This window comes from Mytilus edulis, chromosome 4 (assembly GCF_963676685.1).
Source record: "Mytilus edulis chromosome 4, xbMytEdul2.2, whole genome shotgun sequence".
Classification (NCBI taxonomy): Eukaryota; Metazoa; Mollusca; class Bivalvia; order Mytilida; family Mytilidae; genus Mytilus; species Mytilus edulis.
The window spans coordinates 89,819,936-89,834,070 of record NC_092347.1 but is presented as its reverse complement, the minus strand read 5'-3'; the positions used below and the strand labels follow the sequence as shown (position 1 = coordinate 89,834,070).

Sequence of the window (14,135 nt, the reverse complement as noted above, 5' to 3'; positions counted from 1 at the left end):
GCAGTTTGACTTGTTCTAAACTCTGATATATGTTTATTCCAAGTATGAATATAATAAAGATAAAAAATGCATATGGGCAGGTAAAAGGGCACTTGTCTTTTCTGACCTGTGAAGTGCGTAAAATAATTTACGTTTCAGCGTTTTTCTAAAATTAAAAAAAATATGCTCTTATAATATACTAGATTATGGAGGTGTGTCCGGGCGAGAACTTCTCTAGTTCATTACTTTAGGAATATTGATCAAAAAGAAGTATTTCAATATTCAGCCCCATTCTATTATCTGTTCTATGGTCGGGTTGTTGTCTCTTTGACACATTCCCCATTTCCATTCTCAATTTTATTTTTTACAGAGGTTATCTTTAGTGCCGTGTGGAGACAGTAGAGTACGGTGACCTATAGTTGTTAATTTCTGTATCATTTGGTCTCTTGTGAAGAACTGCCTCATTGGCAATCATACCACATCTACTTTTTTATATTTGCCTGAGGCAGTTAGTCCCTTTGTTTCTTAGTCTTTCCTTAACGTTTTAGTGGGAACAACCGCAGAGACAAAATATTACGGAAGTTCTCGACCGGGTGACGTTTCTCAAACAAATATTTTAAAGATATCAACTCTCCATCCAAGTCACAAGTTATAAAAGTTAACCATTATAGGTCAAAGTGCGGTCTTCAAAGCGGAGTCAATTGGCTCTCACCAAATAGCAAGCTGTATGGGCTAGTGTAAAACCATTCAAACGGAAAAACCAACGGTCTAAATTAGATTAAAATCTTTTTTCAGCAAAAAAGTGCCAGTGCACGTCAGGTCATGAAAAATCTATGAATTGTTCGGATAATCATGCATTTTGTCCAATTTTATGCACATATTGTTAGATATAATTTATGGTCTATGTGAATACGATATGTGTTGTATTCGTCAAAGAGACAACAGCAAAACAATGACAATAAAATCGTCATTGATATTTCATGAGTAAAACAATGAATGCAAAAAAAAACCTTGCAGCTTGAAAACGTAAAAATCAAAAATTAGTCCAAAGTATTTCAGTTAAATGTCAGTATTGAAATGGTCAAAATTTTGAAAGCAATCAGATATATATCTTTGATAACAATTCAAAATATATAATCATCCAGCCTCATTTTGTGAATAAATATCTGCATCAAGACACCCTCTTCCTATGATGGTATCCGGTGGATATTTGTTGTCATACTTTTTGACAGATACGCAAATTAACAAAATTTCCTAAAAGGAGTACTCTATCAAATGTTTGATTGATTAGTTGGTGCATGTTTAACGCAACTTTCGGCTATATTGTGGCGATCGAGGGTATCCGAGTGCCCGGAGGAGTATTTACATTTCTGAACTTTAATATACGGAAACAAAAATCTTCTATTATCCATGAAATGCTTTAAGTCAAACAATTTTAAATTCTCTTTTAAACGGGATTTCTGTACATGTTTTTTTTTAAGGTTTTCTATCTATAGTTTTGGCAAATGTCACGTTTAATTGGAAAACTCTTGAGGTTACGTAACAAAGAACAAAAAATTTAACTAATCAATGGTTATTCACGATAAACATGACGTAACATTCCATATCTTCCAGGCAAAGATGAAGTTGCATCCCAGTTCTTTTGTTCTAACAGGGGTGATCTGAGCCGGATCACCCCAACCAGATCACCCCAGTTTAAGTTTCTTTGTTATGCATGCTTTCCTTTGTTCTGTAACATTTTGGCGGGAATGTCAAGTCCAGTATAAAACTTATAATTAATTATACGGAGAAGACTATCTATCAAAATTCACGTAGAAAAAATCCAGTGTATATGCTGGGATTCGAACTCAAGACCTTTAGCATATCAAGCCACGGCACATACCACTTCACCAGGACGACTGGCTACGAACCATCAGAAATTTAACATACTTAAGGAAGCAAGATATTTTTATAACTTGGGCGAGTTTGCAGACCTTTACTCAGTGGGGTTTAAACCCTTTTCGTTAAATAAATGAGTTGTCAGACTGATTGTTCAATTTGATTTTACACTTTTTTAAAGTTGGGCGAGTCGGTTACAAGAGTGGGGCGATTTTTGTCATTAAGTGGCGACACCGCGTCCTTATGTGATAACTATTAATGAACTTAGACAGGTTAAAAAAAATGTTAGATAAATTTGATTTAAGTATGTACATTGTGTCGTGTCACATATGGGTCATTATAAAAAAAAAGTGCAAATTTCGACGAGGTGATATTTTGAAAAATGATGTCATTGTTTAAAGCATTTGAATGTGGTCCTCTATTCTATAGTATGATAGCAACGATATTCAGAAATATGCAATGGGGAAAATGAAGAATTTCTTTAATTTTAACAATTTTAGGTCATCCTTTGATAGAATCGTGTCAATGGTGTTACCAATTTAAAACATGCATTTAGGTACTAAATATTATTGTTAAACATCAAACAACTGTTCCAATTTGTTGTTTAGGTTTACATTATGACTTATTGACATAATTCATATAGCTGTGCATTCTATTCCAACATAAATGTCAGAATACATTGTCGTAAAAAAGTTGGCTCTCCTAATTATGGCCGTTGTAAATACTAATAAATACACTTAAACTGAATATATGTAAAATGTATAAGATCAAATGATAATAATATACCTAATCCTTCGTATACGACCTAAAAACACTTTCATTTACGAACAAAAATTTAAAAAATGTCGCATTTTTATATAGTAACACCACTGACCCTTCAGTAACTTCAATGACACAAAAGTAACACCATTGACATCACATTTCAAATTTTACTTTTATTAAGTACTGAATACAAAGTCAAGAACATCGAGCAAAAGAAAAAGATGAAAAAATACTTCTTAGACTAACAAATCTCAAATTATATAACATATCATCCATTACTAAAAATGTCAATAGTGTTACTAAATAGTGTCATTGGTGTTACCAGCATACATCAGTTTGCGAAAACTTTGTATATGTAATACATAATATTGTTAAAACATTGGTTAAATAAGTATTGTTTTTCATAAATTATATGATGTTTCGCTTGTTAAACATGAAAGAAACACAAAACAATGCTGATTGTCATGATTTATTCAGTAGTGGTACTAAACTGGTCAATGGTGTTATTTTATCAAAATGGTCTCACCATTGACAGTAACACCAATGATTTAAGGTGTATTTTAAGATTCAGTTACGAAATTATATAATGCTAATTCCCCTATTCTATATGTTGTTACTAGTGCATGTTTCTATAATCAATATATTTCATAATTCAAAGTTAAGGAAATGTTTTCAAAAAATGATTTTTACAAGGGTACACCATGGACACTATTTTCATTTATGATATAGCTTTTACTTACTTTTAAGATTTTTTTCACTAAATTTTCAACATAATTGTTTGTTTTCTTTTGCATAACATGCTTACAGGTAACATTGCTAAGGGAGAAACTATTGCAAATGGTGAAATCTTGCGAAAGATAACTCTTACCCTACCAATTTGTCCTTTGGTTACACCATTGACTTAAAAAATGAGACTTTCCCTTTTGGTGATTTTTTTTATTATAAAACCAACATACACCTCCCAAATCATTAAAAAATGTTTGTATGTATCACAATGCAATAAAAAGTGATATATCCTAATAACAAATGATTTGAATAATAGTCCTATTTCAGGTCTGAAAGGATGTATAGTAAAAAATAACAGTTGATTCTGGCTATATCCAAGGGTTAAAGAAAACATTAAGGATAGTTTTATAACATTTCATACTGTAAACTGTATATAGTGTATCACAAAACACTCGTTTCTAACATAATCAAGTGTTATTTTGATACATTTTGATATATTTTCAATTCTTTTGACTTAAACATACCACATAACATAGTTTTGCATGTTGTTTTTTTATAATGACCCATATATAGGTACATCGACCATGAACAGTGCAAACTTCAGTTTCAGTATGTTCTAAAAATCAGAGAAAAAAGACCAGCCATTGCTTTATCAATGTATTATGAAATGTTACAAGTTTATTAATGAGCTCAAATTACTTTATCTTGTATACAGTAAACAGTTAATAAAATGCAATAGTATTTGTATCGCAAATAAAATGTCTGGGTTAACCCAGATATCGCACAATACCAATTATAGTTTAAAGCATATATATGCCCATCGTAGGTTAAACCAGATATGCTCATCATTCCAAACTGATATTGGGCCATTCCAATTAATGTCTACTAAAGGGGGTTTTATGGTCCTTTCTGAGGGGTGTAAAAATTATACATCTTAGGGGGTGTAATTCTGTGTTTTTTCCATCTGACATGTATAATTATTCGCAAAAAACTTCTGAGGGTCTTGCAGCACTAAATAGATTGCAAGGGTCAAAATAATTACATCTTAGGGGTTTCAAAAATACATATTTCAGATCTTAGGGGTGCTATGGTATCTAAACAGTTTCTTATCATACATTATCTTGTAATATTGTATAAAGTGTCAGCAAAATTTTGATGGGTACAAACCTTGCAAAAAAAAATTCAGATAGGCTAATTTTTTCCATGAAAGCCCATCCACCCAATATGAACAGAAACTGTTCATCTGATAGGTCTAAATTTTTAGATCTGATAGGTAGCTTTTCATAATGTTTTTTTTTTTTTTTATATGTATAAAAAAAAATCTCCCCATCCGTCCCTACCTGTCACAAATTATCTGGAATAGCCCATTGCGAAGTGCACATCTATGGTTCATTTGATGCTGGATGTGTACGGATTGATAATTTAGTCTTAGATGCATGATTTTTTAAATTAGTTGTTAATGGCTTTGAACTAGCTGTCAATAACTGCAAGTACCCTCAGATCTGTACTCAGTGTTTTTTTGTTGTTGTTGGAATGTACAAGTACCCGTCCACGTTCACTGTGTAGTATTTATATTTGTATCCATCTAATGAGTTAAGCCTTTTCAACTGATTTTCATAGTTAGTTCTTATGTTGTACTGTTATACCACTGTCCCAGGTAAGGGGAGGGTTGGGATCACGCCAACATGTTTAACCCCGCCACATTCTGTATATATGTGCCTGTCCCAAGTGAGGAGCCTGTAATTCAAAGGTCGTTCATTTTTGTGTTCAATGCATATTTGTTTTACGTTCATTTTTTTTTGTGTACATACATTAGTTCATTAGTTTTTTCGTTTGAATTGTTTTAAATTGTCATTTCGGGGTCTTTTATAGCTGACTATGCGGTACGGGCTTTGCTCATTGTTGAAGGCCGTACGGTGACCTATAGTTGTTAACTTGTGTGTCTTTTGGTCTCTTGTAAATAGTTGTCTCATTGGCACCACATCTTCTTTCTTCTTTTTTATTTTGAACAAGACATCAAACTTAAGGTTGAACCATATATCACAAAGTGTCCATGGAAGTATGAAACAAATATTGCACAATACCCGTCGATATCGCACATTGCACACCATAGGCGAAATTAGATATCGCAATGTCCACCATTGGCTAAACAAAGCAGGTTTCAAAATGTACATTATACAAGGCTAAACCAAAATATAAGTAAATTGGTTACTAAGAAATACATAATGAATCGGTATTTCCACTATAATACCAGCAACACAACTAAGTTTTCTTCACACGGTATACATACCGACACAATTTTAAGAGTGCTGGACGGTTAACAACAACAATAACAAAATATAATCAGGATAGTTCCTTAATTTCGTTTGTATCATCATTTCGTTTTTATGGGGTTTTTTTTGTAATATATTTTTCTTCTTCACATTTATCTATTCTTTCTTATCACCATTACCGTGGACTTGAGATTACTTTACTTTAAATGTCTCTTACAAACACATGTACATTATGAAAAACGGAGTTGTATGATTGCCAATGAGACAGCTAAGCAACAAAACGTTAGAGGACACAGATGTAAAATATTTTATGTGAAGTATAACAATAACTTGTATTCATAACTCGATGTTAAATTTCAAAACATAGACATACTTAAAATAAGCCGTTGTGCTGTTAGGGATTTGTGTAACAATTACAATCGCCTTTTTGTTAAAAGTATATTAAACGCTAGGACATATCGATAAATTTCTCCATAAAAAAAGGATAAGTATATTGATTCGGAAGTTATTTCCTTATGTTTAGATTAATTTGAATGCGCATTTATTGGAAATTAGTAATAATTTGTCACATTTATATGCGAAATACTCAAATACTATAAGTTCACATTCTGATTAAATCTTTTCGTTCGTATGAGTTAAAGTACACTTCTAATGTAATTACAATGATCATGTGTACTGTACTTGCACTTTTTATCATTTCGTTTAAACATTACTGCGTCCTGTACAATGTATAGTCATTGACATGTCATATATTGTACAGGAGTTGCTGTTTGATGTATTGTATCGGCATTGCTTTTTCATCTGTTATACAGACATTGCTGCGTCATACATATATACTCGTGTGTGAAGCATCGGTTGACTTAGGTAATGTTTTGCATTTTGGTCGGTTTGTTGTGTCTTTGACACATTCCCCATTTCAATTCTTAATTTAATACTATGAAAACATTGATGTGTCATTTACTATGTAGACATTGATACGTCATATATTGTATACGCATTTCTGTGTCATCTATTGTATAGGCATTGCTGTGTCATCTATTGTATAGGATTGCTGATTCTTATATTGATTGTACATGCATTACTGTGTCATATAATATACAGGCAGTGTTGTAAAGTTCTATGATCAATTGTCATTGCAATGTACCGTGAGATTTGTATCGCTCTATGGTTGACCTACTTTCTTAGGGTGATCTCACAAACTCCCTTATTTTTCTATTCATACTTCAAAACAACGTGTTTTTTACTTATGGGTAGTAAAATTATCATGGATTCTATTGCAGTCGATAAGTTAACAAAAAAAAAGGAAGGACAAGAACAATCATAGTATATTTAAATCATAGGCACATAATTCTGAAAACAAATTTCCTGAATACCTAATATCAAGGTATATTGGATTTTTTTTTCAGAGACATGTGCCTAAGGTATATAGGCAAAACATTTTAGAGGTAATTGCCTGGGTGTTATTTAATTTGTGGACAGGTGAATAGCAAATTGAGTTCTTTTGAACAATAGATATCAAAATCATGTACACAAGCGCCGATGGGGTGATCATTTGTATCGTGTAAAGTTTAAGTTATTCCTGTTGTCCTTTTTGAACTATTTGGTATTTTATTGTCAGCTTAATAGTTGGCTTACACGTTTGGATATGTGAGGTTAGATAATTTAGGGGGAAGCATGTCGTATGAATATATTGAAATAACAATATTGCATCCTATCATGCAATGAAGCAGTGGCAGAGCTGTGTGTGTGTGGAAGGGGGGCGCGCTGACTGACCTAAAGGGGATGGGTCGATCCAGTCATGCTTCAGTGATTTTCTATATAATCAACAAAAAATTCCCACAACAGAGGGGGCGGGCATCCAGACCCCCCCCCCCCCCCCCCCCCCCCCCCCCCCGGATCCGCCTATGTGCAGCATTCCTTTAAACTGTGTTTAGCGAAAGGGTCAAACATATTTATTCCTTCTACCTATTTCTTTATCACAGATAAGTTTATGTTCAAATAAAAGATTACGTGAAATAACGTAACTCGTTGATATAGACTAAGTTAGTAGGTGTTGAAGGTCGTTTATACGTAACAATAATTATAAGTGTATATATACGTACATGTACTATATATCTCTGAGGCTATTAAAGCGAATAAAGAAAACAAATTTTTATAAGTTGTGTTTCGAAAGTTTTGTTTGTTAAATCCATTAACGATTAAGGGGTCTGTTTAAGAGCATATTATATCGGATCATGATAGTTTTAGTATCGGACCGTAAATGCAATTAAAGTCATATGCAACTTCAAAATTTCTGTTTACTTCTCAAGAGCGCTTGTGTTTAATTTCTTTCATTACGGTTTTCCCATCGCAATTTCGTTGGCGTTTACCGAAGTTATAACACGAAGTCTTGTAGTTGAGGCAACTGCATACGGGAAAATATTGGCAAATAAGTGTCTTGGAAGTCAATAATTCAATATCGTGCATTAATGAAGATTTTGATAATATAAAGAATTTTCTTTACAAAAAAGTCCACGTTCTATTCTTTTAGAGTAAAACTTAGCCATGCAAGTATATATAAACATGTTCATTTTGTTTTTAGATTTGAAGTTTCATATGACTTTAATTGAAATTCTACTTCAAACTATATGTAAAAACCTGCTGTATTTTTAAAAAGTGGAAAAAAATAGAAAACAGAAAAATCTACGTCAAAAGGATTCAGCTTCCTTAAAAAAAAATGCACACTACATTTAATATATCATGATAAATTTAAAACCTAATCCTTAGTGTGTCAGATAGAAATATAAAGTAATGTTATCACTTGAAGAAATTCATATGATTTCAAGAAGTATAATCTTCATGATTTTTATCGAAATTGATCGTAAATGATCAGACAACGCATTATTTCGATCGTGAACGAAAAAGCGCGATCATTATTTCGATCGTGAACGAAAAAGCGCGATCATTATTTCGATCGTGAACGAAAAAGCGCGATCATTATTTCGATTGTGAACGAAAAAGCGCGATCATTATTTCGATTGTGAACGAAAAGGCGCGATCAGACTTAATGATTAGAAAATTTCTTTAACCAAATGATATACTTGTAATTGCTTGATTCGTAAAATCAATTAGTACTAAGAACTTAAATTAATGGTTTCATTTTTGGTAAAACATATGTTGGACTCTGAACCGCGATGGTCACGCTGAGGTGCGATGATTTGAAGCTGAAGTGCTATTTTGATCACGCTGAAGTGCGAACTTTGCATATTGACGATGGGGGTAACACTGAGGTGCGATGGTCTACACAAAATTTGTTTGCAATGCTTTTCATATCGATGTAGTTTTTCAGGTTTTTAAGTTGATAAGTTCAAAATCTTCAAAAGGCTCTATTTTACATAAACGATTGGGCGCGACATTCTCTAAATGCATAAGGTCCCATAAAAGCCAACAGACAAACTCTGTTCTTTATACTATAACGGTAAATGAGGAACTCATTAGAGAAACAACATATAGGATCTAACCCTGATGATAACAAAACATACACATTAAAAAGTTTCAATAGGAAGACCACCGGACCTCCTCCCGTTTCTCTCATTCGTGGATGCATTTAACATTATAAATACAAAGAATTTTACTTTTCGAAAATTTACGCTCCTTGAAGTCTTATTATCTTTGATTCCTTCATCGCATTGCCTCTTAAATGAAAACAGGTTTACAAAATGGCCTTGGTGAATATATGTGTAGGACTCGGAGGTGCGATGGGGAATCTGGCCTTGGTGAATATATGTGTAGGACTCGGAGGTGCGATGGGGAATCTGTAACTGCGATGGGCTACGCCGAAGTGCGATGCTCCGTACGCTGATGTGCGATGGTCTATTTGTCGCATGTTTGTGTAAGTTTAAAAGCCTACAGACGTGCAAGTATCATGAGAAGTAACTTTTTTAATAGCGCTAGTATATTAATTAACCTACATTATGCATGGTCTGTGGCTGTCCTTAATTACAGTTGCATGTTACATATGATCGCCCTCTCTGATTTTTGACATGTAGAAATAATTATGAAGCTAGATCGTTTGATTTTGCATACATCATTACAGGTATATTGAAGATGTTCTTTCCATTAATAATACAAACTTTTCTGATTGGGTCGCATTAATACTCCTTAACTAGAGATTACAGGCATTACTAATACAGCTTACTTGGTCTAATTTCCCGATTTGACTTCAGCGGTCATTCCAATAACAAAGTCTATTTCAAACGAGATGATTTCAATTTTGAAATTATAAATTTACCTCAACTTAGCAGCAATTTACCAACTTCATCCGCGTATGGAGTATTATACATTACTCAACTCGTACGATATTCAGGAGCTTGCATCTACTACTCAGAATTTGTAAATTGTCATCAGTATCCGAATTAAAAAAAAAACAATGACTCAGAATTTGCGAAAGCACGTCTACCCTTTTTCCACAAATGTTTTTTTGGAAAATACCAAGACCTAATAGATTTAAGATATTCAGTGTCTACTTCAAAAAATATACTGGATGCTCTTCGGTTATTGGTTGTTCCTCGTGCAGATGGTGATTTTGTTCAAATAGATATTGAACGCAATGTCAAAATAGAAATTGTGTTATTTAGCGTATATTTGTGGACTTTGTTTTCACTGCTTACGTCTCGGGACTTTGTGTTCACTGCATACTTTTAGCACTACCAATGCATGGTATTACATTTGAACAAGGTAGACTGAAGTTTAAGCAAATTATCGACAAAAACATATCTTTCGTGGTATGCAGTGAATCATCATAAATCGTGTTCACCAAAAAAAAGATAAATTATAAATGTGGAATGATCATAAAGATTCTGGAGAAACTTACCCAGGAGGTCTTGCATCAGGAACCAATCTGTTTAAAGGAATTATATCACTGGCTAAAATATTAACTTGATATTTTTGCATCAATTCAGACGCATTTCGTTTTTCTTGTCCCACAAACGTTACGCCACGTCCTTTTTCTCCATTTTTCATTGGATCGTTTTTTCCATAATTATCAATTAAAATATTGCCAGTTTGGATTTTATCATTTTTCCTAAATTCTTCAGCAGATATAGACACTGTTGGCCCTTTTCTTATATTATGAACCAATTTAAAAGTAACAGGCGCATTACTATTTGATAAATTAACTTTTTGTACAAAAGTTGATTTCATTTTCTTAATATAATCCTGTTTGGATAGGAGTCCATTGCTTATTAACCATTTCGTATCTGCAGAATACACATATACTTCATATGTTAGTAGCATCAGAAACACGGCTACTCCAGCACCGATATAACGGGTTCTTAGTCTCATTATTAAAGCAGAATATCACAAAAGTTAAACAGTAGAATCGTATTTACACAAAACAATTGTAATTTATATATCCTATTGCACACCTGAATAATGCATGCTCATTAAATCTCCGTAATCCTTTCATCTTTTATAAAGAATTTAACATATGAGCGGATTAGCGAACGTAAATCAATCGTTATCAGGTTCGAATGCAGCAAAAATAATGTTGTCACTTATTAAACATGTAAAATCCAAATCATTGAAAAGTTCCGTATATTCCTTACTGAACGTGACCACATGTCTTCGGAAGTCAGGTGTTTATTTCTCACGTTCGTTATCATGAAAGTGACAACACAATTGTTTCCAAAGGTTGGATAATACGGTACCGTCATTATAATACCCTTTTAAGTAATAATTGGTGAACGCAATGCATTATCACCTGCAAATTGACATACTCTTGTTTTAACTGATAAAAACAGGTAGATTGTCCAGGTAAAACTATTTATATAAACAATCCTATACTGTGCCATCGTCCTTTATTGATTTTACAAAGGGTCAACCATGTGTAACCAGATACTATTTAATTTGTAATTCGAAAGCGAATGAAAAGTTTTTATAAAGGCGATTGATCATATACAGTAAGGGAGGTAAGATTCGTCCTTTTTTATGATACAAAAGGGTCAGTGACAAGTATTTTAACGATAAACGAAAACAAAAGAAAAATAATCCGTTTACATAAATCGTTTTTACATTTGCAAAAATGGTACTGCTTAAAAAGTTTCATCAATAGGCTTACAAGCAATAATCCCCGAATCTATTCCGGAAATACATCGAATAGTCTTTTACAGTTTCTGTAATGTAGAAAATACATCTTTTTTTAATTGGGTTTCATATAAGCACAGCACACGACAGTCGTACAGTACATCAACCATTAGGGAGCAAACATTAAACTGCAAGGGGTGGGGGATGTTTTTTTTATGTCCGAGTAAGAAAACTGTTTTCACGAAAAAAGTGCGAAACATTTTAATGAATTTTTCAACGCTATCGAGCAAAATTATTTTGTTCAAAAGGTAAAGATTCAGAATATATTGTTCTTGTCCTCTGCTTGTACAAAAAAAAAATTCTCATAATTTTGGGAATTAGAATACATTTTTTTAGCAAAAAATCATACCCCCCCCCTTTTGAATTTTAAAGGTTGTTCCCGGCTAGTTACTGAGTTAAGTTTATGGTCTGATTTGTGGTATCTTTCCATGTGGGCTAGTATAGCGTTAAGCACAGGGTACATGAAAGACAATAACTCAGCAGTATGTGTACGAGTCTAAGAAACAAGTATACTGCTAGCTTCAGTGAGAGATTACTCCTGTTTCAAGCCAAGTACAAATACAACTGATATATTTACAGCCGATTTCACTGAGTGTGTAGCTTAAGATAACATCTTTGGTTAGCCTGCTTGCTAGATGAATCGTGAAGTCATTATTAGGTAAGGTATACTACCCTCCTTTCGAAGTAGCCTAGTCCTACAGACAGATATATTGGTGATCATTGGTTATCAGTCGGACTAGTCTATTCTTATAAGAGGGGAGTTTACCTAACCTAATAACGACTTCACGGTTCAGCTAGCAAGCAAGCTAACCAAATGTTTTACCTTTAGCTACACACTCAATGAAATCGGCTGTAAAGACTCTTAACAGTTTATTGATTTGGACATTTGGATTTGCTTTGAAAACAGAAACACTTATATTTATAGCATTTATTTTCGACTTAAAATATATTAGTTTTAGTTTTTATTCAAAGAAAGCGAGGTAAATTGTCTTATTTGATGATAAAAAGGGGTCATTGGTTCCTATTTTAATGATAAAGAACACTTAAGAAATCTATCTATATGGTTGTGACCCAGATTTTTTTTCTCTTAATCGAGGTTTGTTACCAGATTTGCTGTCGCTTAATCAATGTTTGTGACCCTGATTTGTTTTTGCTAAATCGATTTATGACTATCGAACAGTGGTGTACTAATGTTGCATTTATTTACTATTTAGGTAGCGTATTTAAAATTGTGAATGGAAATGGGGAATATGCTAAAGAGACAAGGACCCGATCAGAGAGCAGACAACAGACAAAGGCCATCAATGGGTCTTTAACGCAGCGAGAAAATCCCGCACCCGGAGGTGGGCCTCAGCTGGCCCCTTAATAAAATAGTGTTCTAGTTCAGTGAAAATGAACGTCACACTAAACTCCAAAACATATAAAGGAACCGATTTAAAAAAAAAATACAAGACTAACAAAGGTCAGAGGCTCCTGACTTGCAAAAATGCGGCGGGGTTAAACATTTTTTATGAGATCTCCACCCCTTTTACTTCTAGCCAATGTAGAATAAGGATACACATAGCCAATACGCACAGTAAAACTCAGTTGATAAGAAGTCCGAGTCCGATGTCAGAATAGGTAACAAAAGAAAATATGCAAAACGACAATGATACTTAAATGAAAAAAAGACTACTAGCAGTTAATGATATATTATCTCGAAACCTCAATTAAACTGTTTTGAAACATTTTAAATTATTATATACCAATACAGGTATCGAACTTTCCATAATTTCTAAATATTATTCAGTTACATACAAGAAATTATAACACCGACCATGCAATGCTTGCATCGTAATTTACGGTCATTATTAACCACCTCACTCTCAAGATACATTGTTTAGTGAGGCAAATAACTTGCATTTGCCTCAGGAAGACACACGTTTTAGGCACCTGTAGCCATTCTGCTGTCAAGGTACACTGTTTTAAATTATGTCCACATCATTTAACCTACAACAGGAATTGACCCTGATACTTGTAAAAGCATTTATTATTTTGATGTCATAATTATGTCAAAATTCAAATGAAACAGGCAAATTGCTTTAATATAGTTGCATTACTTGATTCCTTAAATAAAAATACATGCATGTATGATGTGCATAAAAAGCACAAAAGCACACAAATACACATATGCACAAACTCAAAAACAGAACAAACATAAGGTCAAATAAAAATATATGTGTGGTTCCAGTACCCCTACCAAACCTACGTTTTAGTCATAATAATAGCCTACCCAAGATTTTTTTGTCATTTTTCATTAAGCACTGTAAAAGTCAGTATGTTGCCCCCATAGAATCAATGTAAAAAAAAATTATTTAAAAAAGAATAAAAATGCCTACCTACCTAAACTCACTT

At 33.2% G+C, this 14,135-nt stretch overlaps 1 protein-coding gene across 1 annotated transcript in view; it reads right to left on the bottom strand.

Moving 5' to 3' along the window:
• LOC139520973 (polypeptide N-acetylgalactosaminyltransferase 1-like) overlaps window positions 1-11,428 on the bottom strand; it is a 62,152-nt gene extending 50,724 nt beyond the window's left edge. The window contains exon 1 of the mRNA XM_071314092.1: window positions 10,471-11,428. Within this exon, the coding sequence (XP_071170193.1) occupies window positions 10,471-10,940 (470 nt within the window). The 5' untranslated portion in view covers window positions 10,941-11,428. The remainder of the gene's footprint in view (window positions 1-10,470) is intronic.
• Window positions 11,429-14,135: the final 2,707 nt, after the last annotated feature.